General features: G+C 46.9%; 1 protein-coding gene across 1 annotated transcript in view; it reads right to left on the reverse strand.

Annotated features, from left to right (window-relative positions):
- ERO1A (endoplasmic reticulum oxidoreductase 1 alpha) overlaps window positions 1–18,862 on the reverse strand; it is a 37,674-nt gene extending 18,812 nt beyond the window's left edge. Inside the window, exons 1-6 of the mRNA XM_083438191.1 lie at window positions 18,595–18,862; window positions 9,264–9,383; window positions 8,975–9,058; window positions 4,207–4,248; window positions 1,387–1,463; window positions 179–252 (exon numbers count right to left, since the gene is read on the reverse strand). Of these exons, the coding sequence (XP_083294317.1) occupies window positions 179–252; window positions 1,387–1,463; window positions 4,207–4,248; window positions 8,975–9,058; window positions 9,264–9,383; window positions 18,595–18,690 (493 nt within the window). The 5' untranslated portion in view covers window positions 18,691–18,862. The remainder of the gene's footprint in view (window positions 1–178; window positions 253–1,386; window positions 1,464–4,206; window positions 4,249–8,974; window positions 9,059–9,263; window positions 9,384–18,594) is intronic.
- Between the last annotated feature and the right edge of the window lie 226 nt (window positions 18,863–19,088).

Consider the following 19,088-nt stretch of genomic DNA (forward strand, 5'->3'; position numbering starts at 1 on the left):
AAACAAACAAATAATGTTGCTGTCCCTATTTACGCAACACGAGTCTAGAAGAATTTGGGTTTTTTAAAATAAAATTCTTCCAGCTGCGTTAAGCGCAGGAGTTCAAAAAAACCCCCAGGAAATATCCCAACTTGGGAAGAAGGTGGGCAGAAACATGTTAAACCACAAGAGCCAATACCGTCCACTTCGCAAAAGCTGTCTGCAGAATCATCGTGCCGAGTCCATCGAATCACAGCCCTCGCCGTTTCCTCACTGCAGATCAAGGAAGAAAATATTTGTCACTAGATGTTTCATTTGTCCCAGGTTATAGCATTATTACATAATATTAAAAACAATTGGAATAACTCATTTGGTAGAGGATGAAACTCTTAATCTCAGGGGCACAGATTCGAGCCCCAAGTAGGCGAAATATTCCTACATTGCACAGGGCTGTAACAACAACAACAACAATAATAATTACTATTACCATTACCATTCAATTTATATACTGCCCTGTACCAGAAGTTCCCAGGGCAGTGTACAACATTAAAAACACATTACAGTGGTACCTCGCAAGACGAAAAACTCGCAAGACGAAAGAGTTTTTCATTTTCTGAGTTGCTTCGCAAGACGGATTTCCCTATGGGCTTGCTTCGCAAGACGAAAACGTCTTGCGCCTTTTTTTAAAAAACCGCCAATGCATTCCTATGGGAAACCGTCAATGCACAGTGGTGCTTCGCAAGACGAAAAAATTCACAAGACAAAAAAACTCGCAGAACGAATTAATTTCGTCTTGCGAGGCACCACTGTACAGAAAAACCTTATAAAAAACATGATGACAGACAGCCTAGTAGTAAAATAATCATAATAAAATAACCATTATAGGTGGCCCTTGTGGTCCCTTCCAACTATACAATTTTGATTTATGTGGAAATTGTTTCCCATTTGGTTGTGTATTTTTCTGATATGGTTTATTTATTGTAATTATGTAAATCTTGTTATGCTGTAAGCCGCCTTGAGCATTGTTTTTTTAACTGTGGAAAGGCGGCATACAAATAAAAAATGGTGGTGGTGGTGGTTTAAACCACTCTGGGAATTGCAGCTCTGGGCGGGGAATAAAGGGGGTCTCCGAACAACTCTCAGCACAAACTCCCAGGATTCTCTGGGAGGCAGACATGACTGTTTATAAAATGGTATCGTAGTGATTTAGGTGTGCGGTGCAGATGTGGCCTTGCAGGTGTGATTCGGACGCTTCCTGTCGCCTTTGTGAGCTTCCGGCGCCCACGGAAATCGAAACAGCGAGAAGGGAGCTGGCAGGAAAGTCTCTGCGGCTTTTGGGGTTAAGAAACACCAGCAGCTCCCCTGCCTCACAGGCTGCCCCAGTTTATCGAGATGAAGACTTCGCACCTCAGGGATCCATCAACGGCTCCAAGTCTCTCAGCTTCTTCACAGTCCTCGGCAAGGTGGGCAGCGGCTTCAGAATACTGCAAAGCAAAACAACAGGTTTGCTTTCAAGCTGATTAGAGTCCACTGCCGCGGGGAAGGCCACCAGGAGTCACCAAACCCAACCAAGGCAGAAGAAAGCTACCAGCCAGCCCACGGACCACCCAGGAAGTCACATCTGCACCTACCCAGACCACCCACATTGCAGCTTTGTGAGCTGGCCAAACTGGTGTGGCGACTTCTTCTATTTTTTGTATTTCTATTAAAGATTTTCTTGATTTACAGAAGCATGTGTAATGTCTCTCTCTTGTAACATTTTTACAAATCAGTTTCATTTGTTGAGATGTTAGGAAGAAAAGGGGGAGAGGGGTGGAAGATGGGTGGCGATGTTTCTATTTTACTTAATATATGTGGGGTTTTGTGTCAGTGTTGCTTGTGCAAGTTCTCTGCTGTTCATTTGTGTTCCTTTGGTGGTGAGAGAGGTTGGGTTTGGCCATGGGTGTGGTTGTTCATTTGTGGTTGGCTGTGGTGGTCTTTGTTTTCATGTGTGAGTGGGGTGGGTGGGTGTTTTGGATCAGGTTAACCATACTGATTTGATTGTTGTTGGTGGATTATTGTCATTGTCCTGTTGGGCTGTGTATGTGATAAAGGGGAGCCATACCGGGGTGAAGACGTCTTCTTCTATTGTCCCCGTGTCAGTTTCAGTTTATTGGTTAATTTTTCTAGTAGGGCTGTTTCCCATACTATTTGGTACCATTGGTCCATGCTTATTCCTGATAGGTCTCTCCAGTGTCTGGCTATGATGTTTCTGGCTGCTGAAAGTAGGTGGGTTATGAGTTCTTTGTGGTGTAAGTGGGCATTGTTGTCTTGGATGATGTTTAGTAGGGCCAATTCTGGGGTGATTTCTAATACTTGCTTAGTTATTTTACATATTTCTCATATGGTTGTTGTCCAGAATAGTTGGATTTTGGGACACTCCCACCACATGTGGAGGTATGTGCCTAGGAAGGTGCACCCTCTCCAGCATTTTGGTGAGGTTCCTGGGCATATTAGCAGTAGTTTTCTGGATGTTAGGTACCACCTGTAGGTGAGTTTTAGAGTGAGTTCTTTTCTTTTCATTGATATGGATTTAAAGGGGGGTTTAGACCACATTCTGGTCCATTGAGTGGGGTTAATCTCATAGCCTAGGTTATTCTCCCATTGTTTTGGTGCAATGACTTTTGTGGGGGGGAAAGAGGGTGCGTTTGGTGAAATCCCATGGGCGTGAACGCCCTGGAAATAGCTAATCCAAGAATGGTGGGCAGTGGCATAACGTGGGTTGCCAGTGTTCGGGGCCACGTGGAGGGATGGGTTTGGAGGGAGGGAAATGGACGGCGTAGGCATGTGCATTCAACTGCCTAATGGCATCCGTGTTACCCAGGAGATCGGAGTTGCAGAAATAAGAAGAGTTGTTAAATTGTCTGGTTTTGTCACTGGTTCGCACGGGGAAGCCGTTTTGAACGGAGCCCAGCGACACAACTGGATGTTGAACTTTTGCACCGCTAACCATTCTGCACCCCACGCTACACCACTGATGGTATATAGCAATGTTAAACTAATGAGAATATTAGAAACTTTTCATTTAAAATAGGAGAATATTCATTTTAATGCATTGAAAATGATATAATTTCAAAGCACTGAAAATGATATGATTAGTTCATATACATGTTTATTCGTGGGTACACTTGTTCAGATGGCAACCAAAAACTGTAAAACTTTTATTCACATTCTTTGGGTTTTTTGGCACCAAACTTGAAACTGAAAATTCAACGTGAGTGACTCACGTTAACCACTAAGCCTGCCACTAACTGTATATTTACCATCAACTTTACATATAGCTGAAATACATACGCATTCAAATGTTCATTAAATTAAATGAATAGCATTTTTAAAACTAAAATAAATAATGTTTTCTGTAGCTCACATTTCAGAACTGCCAATGGTGAATGACACAACGCCCAGTAATATAACTGGATCAAAAAAATATCATTATTCATTACTTACACTGGCAATATCACAGCTTGATTTGTTATTTACTAGGTTTTTTAAAATGTGGGTTGTAAAACTGGTTCTTACATTAGAATTCACCGTTTGGGGAAAATATTCCCCGGAGAATTTTCTAGCAAATATTCTCATTCTCGAGAATATTCTCCGGAGATTATTCTCACCTCACATCACTAATGGTATATATAAATTCTCGGCATTAAATAAATAGGTATGTGTGTGCTTACTACTTCCGGCCAAACCTTCAACTGACAGGCCTTGACTGGATGCTTGCTAGGCGGCCATGATGACTCAAAAAACCTCACCTCATTTCTTTTCCAAAAAGAAATGCCATAGCCAGGAACAAAGGACGCTGCCTTATACGGAGACAAGGCCTTTGGTCCTTCCAGCTCAATATTGTCTACACTGGCTGGCAGCAGCTCTCCAGGGCTTCAGGCATTCCCAGCCCTAACTGGAGATGCTGGGGACTGCACTGAGATCCTTCTACATGCAAAGCAGGTGTTCTACCAACTGAGCTATGAACTGCCGGTAGCTCCGTTGGTTAGAGCGTGGTGCTGATAACGCCAAGGTTGCAGGTTCAATCCCCATAAGGGATAGCTGCCTATTCCTGCACTGCGGGGCGGGGGGGTGGACTAGATGACCCTCAGCATCCCTTCCAACTCTACAATTCTATTATTCTTCCCCCAGGATAGGGCAGAACTAGGTCACAGTCCAGTAGCTCCGTTTTGACCCAGGACTTACCTTGTTGTGACTCTCCGACCTAATTCTGCCAGGGACTTCATCCTGGAAAGAGAAGTTGCAAAATGAAATCCCATTTCATTGTAAGCCATTTCCCCCTATGATTATGATTATTTTATTTATACCCTGCCCATCTGTCTGGGTTTCCCAAGCCACTCTGGGCAGCTTCCAACAAAATATTAAAAATACAGTGGTACAGTGGTGCCCCGCAAGACGAATGCCTCGCAAGACGGAAAACCCGCTAGACGAAAGGGTTTTCCGTTTTTCGATGTGCTTCGCAGGACGAATTTCCCTATGGGCTTGCTTCACAAGACGAAAATGTCTTGGAGTTCCTGCGATTTTTTCCCCGCTCCCCACCCCCTTTTTCTAAGGCACTAAGCTGCTAATAGCCTTTTAGCAGCTAATCCGCTAATCCCTTAAGCCTTTAATAGCCGCTAAACCGCTAATAGCGCTAATCCGCTAATCGGGTTGCTTCGCAAGACGAAAAAACCGCTAGATGAAGAGACTCGCAGAACGAATTAATTTCGTCTTGCGAGGCACCACTGTACCTCTGGATGCGAACGGGATCTGTTCCGGAGCCCCATTCACATCCAGAAGCAAATGCAACCTGCGTCCGAGCATCTGGCGATTAGCCACTTCTGCGCATGACGTCATTTTGACCGTCTGCACATGCGCAAGCGGCGGAACCCAGAAGTAGCGCGCTCCGTTACTTCCGGGTCACCACAGTGCGCAACCCAAAAATACTTATCCCAAAGCTACTTCAACCTGAGGTATAACTGTATATTAAAACATCAAACATTAAAAGCTTCCCTAAACAGGGCTGCCTTCAGATGTCTTCTAAAAGTTATGTAGTTTTTATCTGCTTGACATCTGATGGGAGGGTGGTCCAGGTGGGGGTGCCACCACTGAGAAGGCCCTGTGCCTGGTTCCCTGTAGCTTGGCTTCTTACAGCGAGGCAACTGTTAGGACATTTCCATTCCACCTTAAAAGGGAGCAGGCTTTGTGTCACAGCTTGCGTATTTCCTGTTTCACAGGATGTTTCTGTTGTGTCTTTGCTTTCGTTTCTCTCTCTCTGCCGGAAACTCTGAAGCAGGCAGTCATGTTTTTCTTTGTTCTGATCAACGCAGAAATAAACTTGTAAATAATGCTCTCCTGAGTGCATCTTTCGCTGTGCATTATCTACTGATAGAGCGTGCATCGGCACTGGAATGTGGCAAGCTATTTCTGGAGCTCCTGTCGCTAATTGCTGATACTGCGTGTCTATGGGAGATCGATGGACGTCCGGAGACGACGTGGAGTCATGATGGACTCTGTCTCCCTGGCAGTATCCCAACAGCAACCGCCAGAAGGCCCTCGGCACTGGACCTCAGTGTCCGGGCTGGAAAATGAGGGTGGAGGCGCTCCTTCAGGTATACTGGACTGAGGCATTCATATATATCCTTGGACCGGCATTCATTAGCCATAGCAATGCTCCTGTTCCCAAGAGCAATTTAGCAAAGGCCTCCAACTGAAAGCCTCCAAATTCCTCAGGAGGGAGGGGGTCTGCCAGTGCCTTGGTTCCAGCTCTCGAGGGAGGGAGGGATTAAAGAGCCCTTTGCCCGGGGTAAAAGGCTCAGGGTACCAGAGCCAGGACGCAGAACCACACCGCTGCTAGGGAGAAGGATCCAATCATTATAAATGGATCCAATCATTATAAACGGCCTCGGCCCAGTATACCTGAAGGAGCGTCTCCACCCCCATCGTTCTGCCCGGACACTGAGGTCCAGCACCGAGGGCCTTCTCATTGCGAGAAGTGAGGTTACAGGGAACCAGACAGAGGGCCTTCTTGGTAGTGGCACCCGCCCTGTGGAACACCCTCCCATCAGATGTCAAAGAGATAAACAATTACCTGACATTTAGAAGACATCTGAAGGCAGCCCTGTTTAGGGAAGTTTTGAATGTGTGACATTTTAATGTATTTTTAATCTTTGTTGGAAGCCGCCCAGAGTGGCTGGAGAAGCCCAGCCAGATGGTTGTTGTTGTTGTTTAGTCGTTCAGTCGTGTCCGACTCTTCGTGACCCCCTGGACCAGAGCACGCCAGGCACTCCTGTCTTCCACTGCCTCCCGCAGTTTGCTCAAACTCATGCTGGTAGCTTCGAGAACACTGTCCAACCATCTCGTCCTCCGTCGTCCCCTTCTCCTTGTGCCCTCCATCTTTCCCAGCACCAGGGTCTTTTCCAGGGAGTCTTCTCTTCTCATGAGGTGGCCAAAGTATTGGAGTCTCAGCTTCACAATCTGTCCTTCCAGTGAGCACTCAGGGCTGATTTCCTTAAGAATGGATGCGTTTGATCTTCTTGCAGTCCATGGGACTCTCAAGAGTCTCCTCCAACACCATAATTCAAAAGCATCCATTCTTCGGCGATCAGCCTTCTTTATGGTCCAACTCTCACTTCCATACATCGCTACTGGGAAAACCATAGCTTTTACTATACGGACCTTATATGCTGTTATGCTGCTTTGGTGCAGCTTTTCCCTGTTTGGTATTCTGTAAATTTCATAGAATCAAAAGAATCAACCAATCGAGTCCAACCCCATGCAATGCACGGATTTCAACTGCACCCCTGTCCTTCAGCTCCTTCTCCTTCATTTCTCCCTGGCCTTGCTTTGGCTCTGCTTCCACCTGCCCTCGGCCACTTAGGGTTTGCTATCACGGTCCCCTCTCGCCAGGATTTGGCACGGTTTGGCAGCCCCAGATGGATGAAGAGCAGGAGGAGGAGGAAAGAGAAGGCGCTAACAGCCATCGGCAGCTCTCTCCTCCATGAATTTATCCAGTCTTTTGAAACCATCCCAGCTGGTGGGTATTGCTGCCTCTTGTGGCAGTGAGTTCTACAGATCAACTCTGTGGTGAATAAGTCCTTTCTCTTTTCTGTCCCGATTCTTCTAACATTCAGCTTCCTTGGATACCAGAGATTTAAGGTGGCTGCAAAGGCCGTGTTCATCCTTCTTGCAGATCTCGACTTCTGGGCCTTCTGCTTGCTGCTGAGCCTACGCCACCAGCAGCCTTTAAATAAAGATATTTTCCTTCCTCTCAAGCGATACCTTGTGTTTGGGGACAAGAGCCTGGCAGGAATCACAAACCTGATTGCATCTGCCTGCAGTGCTGATGCAAGGAGTCCCTAATCCGAACGCAAGACAGGAATCTGCCGAAATGAATGTCATACTATGTAAGGAGGGGAAGAGATGCCAGTTCTGTGTTAGCGCTTGGCACTTGCCTCAAGTCTTTTATTAAATTTTCTGTTTAGCAATTTAAAACACTCCTTTTAACATCCTTAAAAAATCAGTGACTTCCCTTCTTCATTTTGCATATTATAAATCCCTGAATGCGAAAGGCTAGGCTGGATGAATCCCAAACCGGAATTAAGATTGCCGGAAGAAATATCAACAGCCTCAGATATGCAGATGACACAACCTTGATGGCAGAAAGTGAGGAGGAATTGAAGAACCCTTTAATGAGGGTGAAAGAGGAGAGCGCAAAATATGGTCTGAAGCTCAACATCAAAAAAAGGAAGATCATGGCCACTGGGCCCATCACCTCCTGGCAAATAGAAGGGGAAGAAATGGAGGCAGTGAGAGATTTTACTTTCTTGGGCTCCATGATCACTGCAGATGGTGACAGCAGCCACGAAATTAAAAGACGCCTGCTCCTTGGGAGAAAAGCAATGACAAACCTAGACAGCATCTTAAAAAGCAGAGACATCACCTTGCCGACAAAGGTCCGTATAGTAAAAGCTATGGTTTTCCCAGTAGTGATGTATGGAAGTGAGAGCTGGACCATAAAGAAGTCTGATTGCCGAAGAATTGATGCTTTTGAATTCTGGTGCTGGAGGAGACTCTTGAGAGTCCCATGGACTGCAAGAAGATCCAACCTCTCCATTCTGAAGGAAATCATCCCTGAGTGCTCACTGGAAGGACAGATCCTGCAGCTGAGGCTCCAATACTTTGGCCACCTCATGAGAAGAGGAGACTCCCTGGAAAAGACCCTGATGTTGGGAAAGATGGAGGGCACAAGGAGAAGGGGACGACAGAGGACAAGATGGTGGGACAGTGTTCTTGAAGCCACAAACATGAGTCTGACCAAACTGCGGGAGGCAGTGGAAGACAGGAGTGCCTGGCGTGGTCCAGGGGGTCACGAAGAGTCGGACACGACTAAACGACTAAACAACAACAAATCCCTGCATATTTTACAAAAGCTATACCAATCGGTTTTCCATTATGACATCCATCAAAACTTATTTACACTGTTGAATTTATCTTAATGCTGCCAACGTTTTCCAGTGTACAGTGGTACCTCAGGTTAAGTACTTAATTAGTTCCGGAGGTCCGTTCTTAACCTGAAACTGTTCTTAACCTGAAGCACCACTTTAGCTAATGGGTCTCCTGCTGCTGCCGCACCGCCGGAGCACAATTTTTGTTCTCATCCTGAAGCAAAGTTCTTAACCCGAGGTAATATTTCTGAGTTAGTGGAGTCTGTAACCTGAAGCGTATGTAACCCGAGGTACCACTGTACACAATTTCCTTCCCCCAATGTAGTCAATAAACGTTTTCCAATCTTCTCTAAAAGTATGTTCTTCTTGTTCTCATGTTAAGTCTGCAAGCTGCGCAGAGCATGAGACTCTGAATTTCAGGGTTGTGAATTTGAGCCCCACGTTGGGCCAAGATTCCTGCATGCCAGGGGGTTGGACTAGATGCCCCTTGTGGTCCCTTCTGCGATTCTGTGATCTTTCACACTTACCGATGGGCATGGCTTTACAGCACAGTCTCGAATTCCACAGTGGCTATCATCGTTCCAAAAAGGACAAGGCTTCTTTAGGTTAACCTGCAGAGATGAAGGCAGAAAACGCTTTGGTTGGTCTAGGGGATTTTTAGTTCCAGGCAAGAGCTTTTAACTTGTCAGGAAAAGATGAAAAAACTTTTAGATTTACAATATGCTGAGGGAAGCCCAGCTTTTTCTTTTAAGAAATGGTTTGCCAAGGCATTTTGGGGGGACGGACATTTAAAAAAGAGAAAAGTATAAGCATTACCTCGTAATATCTGAAATAATCGCTTTCCAAAAGTTTCTGCAGGCTTGGGAAAATCTTGAGGTTGTTGTAGCTGTCAATAGTCTCAACGTCGCAAGTGCAGTCGTCCAAATGGCCCGTCACCTGAGGAGAAATTAAGAAGCAATGAGGACTGGAAAGCCGCAAAGTAATTAGGAGACGTCTAACAAAAACAACAACATAATTAACATTTATATGCGTACTGGAATGATGAAAGCACTTTACATACTCGATCCGGGTCACCTTGAAAACAAGCATACCAGGGGTATATTTAAAGTTACACAGAGGTGTGTGTACTGAAACCCCAACTTAAAAAAAAGTAAGTAAAAGCATCATCAAGAGGCTGCGATTTTGAGTGGCAATGGGGCTCAACTCTGGCTACTTCCCCCTGCCCCACCTAATTCCGCCACACTTTAAGCTTTATATTTAGCTTCACTAACGGCATAATTTTAGAAAGTACAGTGGTGCCTCGCAAGACGAAAAGAATCCATTCCGCGAGTCTTTTCGTCTTGCGGTTTTTTCGTCTTGCGAAGCAAGCCCATTAGCAGATTAGCGGATTAGCGCTATTAGCGGTTTAGCGGCTATTAGCGGCTATTAAAGGCTTAAGGGATTAGCTGCTAAAAGGCTATTAGCAGCTTAGTGCCTTAGAAAAAGGGGGTGGGGAGCGGGGAAAAAACCCCAGGAATCGCAAGACATTTTCGTCTTGCGAAGCAAGCCCATAGCAAATTCGTCCTGCGAAGCACCTCCAAAACGGAAAACCCTTTCGTCTAGCGGGTTTTCCGTCTTGCGAGGCATTCGTCTTGCGGGGCACCACTGTACCTTATGTGGCAGGAGAAGGACCTACAGGGTTATAAAGATTGGGACTAGCCGCCTGAGAAACAGTTTCTATCCAATGCAATTTTGGTTTTAAACGCAGTGTAAGATTGTCTCTATGGGAGTATATTGTATTTAATTATGGGGTATCAGAGTTTTTAGGGGGCTAACCAGGCTGGGATAGCAGGCTTGTTGGTTTTTGAATGTCTGATGTAGATTTTTTTCTACTTCGTTGTTCTGTATGGGACAATGACAATAAAGATTATCATATTGTATCATATGTGATGGAAGTGTCCTATCTTTAGATAATTTCTTTTTAAGATAACATTGGTACTACTACAGGTTACAGGAGGACACCAAACCCTCAAAGGCAGACTATATTAATGATTCAGCTCAGCCTGAAATTGTAGCAGCAGCAGCAACAACAACGACAATAATAATAATAATAATAATAATAATAATAAAGGCTTCAATACACGCAGGAAATTGTCCCTCTCTGGAGCCTTGCCATTCAAAGAAAACAACTTCAGGTCACTTTTTCTGCCCTGTCATTGCTGGCATGAGATCCCAAACGTGATGCAACAACCCCCCTGAGGAAACTGAATTCGAGAAGCTTTTATGAGCGCATTTGCTTCCGGCAAAGGAAACGCCAGAGGTGGCCTGGCAGCACGTATGCAGGAAGGAAGTTGCCAAACGCCAGAGAGATGCAAATCCCAGCCTGCTTCTTATTCAACTTCTCCTTCTACTTCCTAGTCAAATGCAAAGCGTTGCCAACTGGGCACCCTCCTAAATGGCCAGGACTGTTGTTGACACAGCCTGGCAATCTGGCACCTGTCCACCTGCTGTGCTCCAGGTGGAAGGTTTAGCTGGCTGGGCTTTTCAAAGGCATGGCTTTTCCAATCTCATTGAAGACGGAGAAGGTGTATATCCCATGGGTAGGCAAACTAAGGCCCGGGGGCCGGATCCGGCCCAATCGCCTTCTCAATCCGGCCCGTGGAGAGTCCAGGAATCAGCGTGTTTTTACATGAGTAGAATGTGTCCTTTTATTTAAAATGCATCTCTGGGTTATTTGTGGGGCCTGCCTAGTGTTTTAACATTTAATTTTAAATACAGTGGACGCTCGGGTTGCGGACATGATCCATGCGGGAGGCACGTCTGCGCAGGCACGGGTTGCGATTCGGTGCTTCTGCGCATGCGCAAAGTGCAATTTAGCACTTCTGCGCATGCACAACCGTCGAGACCCGGAAGTAACCTATTCCAGTACTTTGGGGTTTCGGTGGTTCGCAACCCGAAAAAAAACACAACCTGAAGCGGCTGTAACCTGAGGTATGACTGTAAAAGAATGTGTGTTTTTATTTAAAATACATCTCTGGGTTATTTGTGGGGCATAGGAATTCGTTCATATATTTTTTCCCAAATATAGTCTGGCCCCCCACAAGGTCTGAGGGACAGTGGACCGGCCCCCTGCTGAAAAAGTGTGCTGACCCCTGGTGTATCCCCTCTATACCTCTAAGTTACACACACCCTCTCTCTCTCTCTCTCTCTCTCTCTCTCTCTTTCTCTCCAGGAGAGAAGGAATCTGCTTCCCTCCCCTCCCAGCCTTGCAAATGAGTCACCCAGCAGACACACCGGCTGGCAGCAAGGCGCTTTTGCACAGACACACAACACATAATTAACTTGCAGAATGCACTCCCTGGAGATGTGGCAACAGCACAATACCTTGGGTGTGATGTTCAAAGGAAAGGATGAGTCAGAATGCAAGGTCTGTTAGCCCCCACCCCCAACTAAATTGAGCCTCAGTGGCTGTGTACCTACAGATGTTGGAGTCAGATGCTGGGCAGAAAACACAGGACGCATTTTCATCATGGATAACTGGAGAAATTTAGCTGTCACCTGATAGAAAAAGGATATTGGGCGTACCTAGCTCTGACCAAGCAAAGCAATCTTTAGATTCTTATTCACCAGACCGATCAACTAATTAAAGAATTTATTATTTTTAATCACTCGCCACCAACGAAATACAGTGGTGCCTCGCAAGATGAAAAGAATCCGTTCCGTGAGTCTCTTTGTCTAGCGGTTTTTTCGTCTTGCGAAGCAAGCCCATTAGCGGATTAGCGCTATTAGCGGTTTAGCGGCTATTAGCGGCTATTAAAGGCTTAAGGGATTAGCGGATTAGCTGCTAAAAGGCTATTAGCAGCTTAGTGCCTTACAAAAAGGGGATAGGGAGCGGGGGAAAAACCCCAGGAATCGCAAGACATTTTCGTCTTGCGAAGCAAGCCCATAGAGAAATTCGTCCTGCGAAGCACCTCCATAACGGAAAACCCTTTCGTCTAGCGGGTTTTCCGTCTTGCGAGGCATTCGTCTTGCGGGGCACCACTGTATGCGTATGTTTTTATTTTTTAAATGTTTTTGGCGTCTATTTTGTATTCTTTATTATTATTATTCATTAATTTAATTGTTATATCCTGCCCTTCCTCCCCGAGGAGTTTTTACCACCGTTATATTTTTATTTCTCCCTCTCCCAAGGCGTACACTATATTCTCACAGCAACCCTGCAAGGTTTGTCACTCAGGCAAGCAGCGATTGAAAACCAGGCCTGCCTAAAATATAGATTGCTTCCTGAAATATGAAAGGAAGTCAAGTTGCAATTTAAGGGAACGGAGTCCCGTCCTCCTCTATCAGCTTCTACAATTGCAATTTGCTCCCAGCGGGGAATTAACGAAAGCTTTTGGGCACAATCCTGACCCCCCATCCTGGCAGAGAGGCTTTATGGAGCATGGCAGCTGCAACAGAAGGTGGAGGTCCTGCTCTCATGACGACTGTGAGACCGGTTTGGGATCCACCAGATCCCAGGCTAGCTCAGTCCGTCCGTCCCCCTCCCATTTCAGGACTTTTCACTGGGCCCTACTGGGGGGGGGGGGTCAGGATATATATCCCACCTGTGGGCCTCCCAGCTGCCCACGTTCATGGAATCACACAGGATCAGCTAGCCCAACCGCATGAAATGCAAGAATCACACCTTGGGAAATCACTTGCGTCCAGCCCAGGAAATCTCGGAAGCGGCTTTGCAGCGCACAGGTCAAAGAGGAAGTTTCCAAACGCCAGAGAGATGCAAAACCTTCCTGTTCAAGATCAGTGCCGGATTGCGCATAGCTGTCAACCTTCCCTTTTTTTGTGGGAAATTCCCTTATTCCAGCGCCGTTTCCCGCTGCTATCCCGGATTGTTAGATATCCCGCAGACTGTCCCCGGGACAGGTGAGGCTGCTGATCCCTTATTTTCAAATCTGAAAGTTGACAGCTATGGATTTGCGTATAAGCTAAACAAGCTATAGCTTAAAGGTAAAGGGACCCCTGACCATTAGGTCCAGTCGTAGCCGACTCTGGGGTTGCGGCACTCATCTCGCTTTATTGGCCAAGGGAGCCGGCGTCCAGCTTCCGGGTCATGTGGCCAGCATGACGAAGCCGCTTCTGGCAAACCAGAGCAGCACATGGAAACGCCGTTTACCTTCCCGCCAGAGCGGTACCTATTTATCTACATGCTTTCAAACTGCTAGGTGGGCAGGAGCTGGGACTGAGCAACAGGAGCTCACCCCGTCATGGGGATTCAAACCGCCAACCTTCTGATCGGCAAGCCCTAGGCTCTGTGATTTAACCCACAGTGCCACCTATGTCCCTTTTAAGCTATAGCTTAGGGGGCCCCCAAAACAAATTTAAAGGGGGGGGGGACCTGGATGTACAGTCATACCTCAGGTTGAAGTAGCTTCAGGTTAAGTATTTTCAGGTTGCGCTCTGCGGTGACCTGGAATTAACGGAGAGCTTTACTTCCGTGTTTTGCCGCTCACGTATGCACAGATGCTCAAAATGACATCATGCACATGTGTGGAAGCGGCAAAATGCGACCCCGCATGCATAGACGTGTGTTACGTTTACTTCAGGATGCATACGGGGCTCCAGAACGGATCCCGTTCGCATCCAGAGGTACCACTGTACATTTCCAAAATATAGTATAAAAAACAAATAAAATAAAACCTACATACAGCAACAGTGTTTTGTGTTGTTTAGGCTCCTATGATGTGTCATGGGCCACGCCTGCCAGCCTGCTCCCTAAAATATCACACATTTTGTTATGTGCAAATGGCTTTAGATACCTATTAGGTCCATAAAGGACCATAGAGCATATATTCAACACAAAAAACAGCGACAATTTGTTGTTGGCAAAGCACAGCTGGACATATAAAGGGCCCCGTTACCTTCAGTAGCTTAGGGCAGGCTTCCTCAACCTTGGCCCTCCAGATGTTTTTGGTCTACAACTCCCATGATCCCTGGCTAGCAGGACCAGTGGTCAGGGATGCTGGGAATTGGTCTAAAAACATCTGGAGGGCTGAGGTTGAGGAAGCCTGGCTTAGGGCCTCGTCAAACCTAAATCCGGTTCAAGATGTTAAGTTATAAAGCCCTAAAGCGGAGCGTTCCAAATGGTGGAAAGCGACACATTTGTGTGTCAGCTGGAGTGTGTAGGTGTGTTGAATGAATGCTCCCTGCACTCCTCCCGGGGCTGGAAAGAGGTTAGTTTAATCTCCGGTTAGCTAGTAAAACTGTCGCGAAATGATGTGGGTCTAAAAAAGTGAAAAGTCTGGAAAGCTCCGCCCTAAAACAACCAGGGACCCAAATATTCAGCAGGTGTTTCTTCCATGTTGGTTTTGCCTTTGCCTTGGGATCTTTAGGGGGGGGGCGTTCCCACTCAGAAGGTCAGCGGTTCGAATCCCCCCGAAGGAGTGAGCTCCCGTTGCTCGGTCCCTGCTCCTGCCAACCTAGTAGTTCGAAAGCACGTCAAAGTGCAAGTAGATAAATAGGTACCACTCCGGCAGGAAGGTAAACGGCGTTTCCGTGCGCTGCTCTGGTTTGCCAGAAGCGGCTTAGTCATGCTGGCCACATGACCCAGAAGCTGTACGCCGGCTCCCTCGGCCAGTAAAGCGAGATGAGCGCCGCAACCCCAGAGTCGGCCACGACTGGACCTAATGGTCAGGGGACCCTTTACCTTTACTTTCCCACCCACAGCCGAGGGCATCGCCCAATGGCCAAGCGCAATGGCAGGACCCTAGCTTTGGAAAGACTTGCCCTGTCTTGAACCCGTGTCAATCTCTTTCTAGAAGATGCTGAGGATGCAGACTTTTTCGCATCCTTTTCTCACAGTGGCCAACCAAATGCCTCTTCCGGGAAACCTGCAATCAGGATTCGAACCCAAGACACCTCTCCCTTCCTGTGGCTACCAGCAACTGGTATTCAGAAGAACTGCTGTCTCTGTTTGGCCACTCCATTATTTTTGCTCTCGTTTCATGGCAATCACATGCAGAATGTTCTTGCAGGGTTTTTTTTTATGACAGATGTGATTTTAAAAAAAAATTATAGTATATTTACAGAAATATTGCAAAATTAATGAATGTTAGAAGAATATTGGAATGAAGCTACATGGTTTTAGCAGAAGTGTTATTAAGAATTATATGAATATTAAGTGTTAATGTGATAAAGTGGAAAATTTAAAGTTAAATTGTGTTAGGATAAATTATAGAACAAAAATTGAAGAAGAGGGAAAGGATTTGTTGAACCAGTTAATTTGAACCAGAATACAAAAAAGGGAGGTGCGAGGAAGTCGAGGAAATAAGCTAATGAAAGATATAGATATAAAATTTGGATGTGTGTTTTTGAGGGGTTTTTTGGGTTTTTTTATGTTGTATTGCTGTATTGTATTTTTATTGTTGATGTATTGTTTGTTGAATTCATGTATTGTTTTTCTTGATTGTTTTTTCTTTTTATAATTAAAAAATATTTAATAAAAAAAACACCAGATGTGATTTTATGATCTATGCAACCCAGCCTAGGTGGGAACTTTTGGCTAAAGGGTAAATAAATCCAGCAGCTCAATGGCAGCTTAGGGGCAACTTCTCAAGAGTAAATACATTTACGAAAGAGATTTCTCCTGGGTAAATACAACCCACAGGGAGGGGTTTTACACCAGGCAGTGCAGTCTAGTATTGTCTACCACCCAGGAAAGGACACATTTCAGAACGGCTGGCGTAATCGCTCACACGCCACGCCGCCTCTGTTTACACCTTCCGCATTTCCTTCTCCACCACTCTGTCATTTGCACATTAAGAGAGTTCAAAAGAACATGTTAATGAACTCCAGGCACCTGCGCGCACACACACACACACACACACAAAGAAAAAGCATTGCAAGTGACAGAGGAATAACTTATTAGTCTTAGTCACCCCCTATAAAAAGAACTCGGCAAACAGATGGAAGAGAAGGCCATGGAGAAAATAGGGAGAAACTACTGTTACGGCTAAAACAGCAAGCATTGTTAATTCAAGAAAAGCTGGACGGGAAATCGGAGTCAAACCAGGAGGATTTGGGGCAGCGACTGACTGTTTACAAGACTACAACTCTATGGGTGGCATTCAGTGAAGCAGTCCTGTTAGTGAAAGATTTCTAATTGCACCACAGAACTGTTTCTTTGCATCCTCTCCAAAGCCTGCTCCAGAGGTTTTCAGGGGAACCCCCAAAACAAATTTAAGGGGTGCACAGAGAAAGGACGGGAAGCTCTGCTCCACAGTCGAAACTCTTCGCACTAACAGTATTACTTTGCTGGATACCACTTTATGCATCCGATTTCCTTTTGCAAAAGGCACATAGACAAAATATCACAAAGCTGAGACAGGAATCTATCCCAGCCTTCCATAAGCTGGTGAGTTAGGGATGCCCAAAGCAACAAAAGGGCACGAGGTTGGGGAAAGCTGCAATACTAGGTCTGGATCCCCTGCTCAGTCAAAGACTGAGCAAGCAGTTTGAAGCAAGGGCCTGATCCACTAGGAAGAACCGGTAGATTCTCTGAAATAACAGGGTTGCCATAAGACAAGTCTGGCTCTGTTCCATTAAAGTGAGTGCTATAGGTGATGTCTGGGGCAGGATGAGGGCTGAACAGGGCATGACCTGAAGCAGGGCTTGGAATGTACAAAGTAACAATGAAGAAGAGCAGGGGTAGGGAACCTAAGGCCCAGGGGCCGGATGCGGCCCATTCGCCTTCTCAATCAGGCCCACGGACAGTCCGGGAATCAGCATGTTTTTACATGACTAGAATGTGCCCTTTTATTTAAAATGCATCTCTGGGTTATTTGTGGTGCCTGCCTGGTGTTTTTACATGAGTAGAATGCGTCCTTTTATTTAAAATGCATCTCTGGGTTATATGTGGGGCATAGGAATTCGTTCATTTTTTTTCTCTTTTCAAAATACAGTGGTACCTTAGGTTAAGTACTTAATTCGTTCCGGAGGTCCGTTCTTAACCTGAAACTGTTCTTAACCTGAAGCACCACTTTAGCTAATGGGGCCTCCTGCTGCCGGCACGCCGCCGTCGCACGATTTCTGTTCTCATCCTGAAGCAAAGTTCTTAACCCGAGGTACTATTTCTGGGTTAGCGGAGCCTGTAACCTGAAGCGTCTGTAACCCAAGGTACCACTGTATACTCCGGCCCACCACATGGTCTGAGGGACAGTGGACCAGCCCCTGACTGAAAAATGTTGTGACCCCTGAAGAAGAGAGTGCCTCTGGGCATATCCTGAGTACCCACCACAACCTACCTAGGGAAGATTTTAGTGTTTGATGTTGCAATGTGTGTTTACTATTTTTTGTTGGGAGCTGCCCAGAGCGGCTGGAGCAACACAGTCAGATGGGTGGCATATAGATAAATTTATTATTATTATTATTACTACTACTATTACACTTTTAGGGGTCTCAGCTTCTACAGTCAAGGCAACACTTCCCAAGGCAGGATGAAACCCCAGTTCTTGGCTTTCTTCACCCCTTCCTTCTCCCCAAAGGCACCACGGCTCTGTCACCCTGTGCGCGCTTCCTGAAAAGATAGCTCTTCGGGATTTACCGCTGCGTATGTTGAGGATCGCACTGCCAGTTATCGGCAGGTTGCGCCCTGGGAGTTCCCTGCTCTCGTTGAAAGAAGGAAGGCGCAATTAGCAGCCGGTGTTAGGAGCAGCGCCTTTGGTACCGAGGACACGCCGAGGAGCTTAACCGCCACCGCAAGTCTCATTAAGCAACGCAAATCATCAATGAATAATGTAATTAAGGAAAGGAGATCAACAGTGATTCGCGTCTCCTAAAGACTAACGAGAGAATCTCAGCCAAAAAACCTTTCCAAGGGGAGGCGCGTGGGAAAGGAAACGCGACCCCCCAACGTCTCCAACCCATCACCAATTCAGCTCCTGAATCCAGGCCGCCATCGTGCCCTGAGCATGTGCAGAGTACCTTCAGAGGATGGGGGTTCCGGGACCAGTTCTCCCCCTCGGCTGTTTCCAGCGTAACCCGAACCCCCAACTGGATCGGACCCCTTTCCTCTGGAGCAAGCCCCGTGGCGCTGCGTTTTTACGCACCGGGCGCGCCCCGGGACCGGCGGCAGCCGAGGGTGGGAAGCGCGCGGATGGGCGCGCGCGACACTCACCTGGCAGAAGCAGCGCTGCTCGGCGGAACCCGGCGGTTGCGCGCAAGTTGCGCAGCCCAGGAGGAGAGGCACGAGGAAGGCGAGAAGCGGCTGCATGGCTGCGCGCGAGTGTGGCTCTGCGCGCCGGGCGGCTCAGCTCCGAAGCGCCGGCGACGGGGCGGCTCCGTCCCGCCTCCTGCCTCCGCCTCCTGCCGGTGGACGTGCGGCCCGGCCCGCAGGCGAGGAGCGGCGCGGCCGGCGGGTTTCCCCGGCCTGATCTGGCCCGGCCTCATTGGCGGAGGAAGCCGCCCGGCCCCGCCTGCCCGGCGCGCCGGACGTTGCCAGGCGCACGCTTGCTCCCGAGGAAGCCGCCTGCGTGCTCTGCATCACTCGGCGCTATTTTGGAGCGGACGCAAGCCTTCAATTCGATTCCCTCCCCCTCTTTCTTTTTCCTTTTTCCTTTCTCCTCCTGTGATGAGGCTGCATTTTAATATTTCAATGTTGTATTTTAATCT

Source organism: Podarcis tiliguerta (assembly GCF_965153285.1).
Source record: "Podarcis tiliguerta genome assembly, chromosome: 1".
Classification (NCBI taxonomy): domain Eukaryota; kingdom Metazoa; phylum Chordata; class Lepidosauria; order Squamata; family Lacertidae; genus Podarcis; species Podarcis tiliguerta.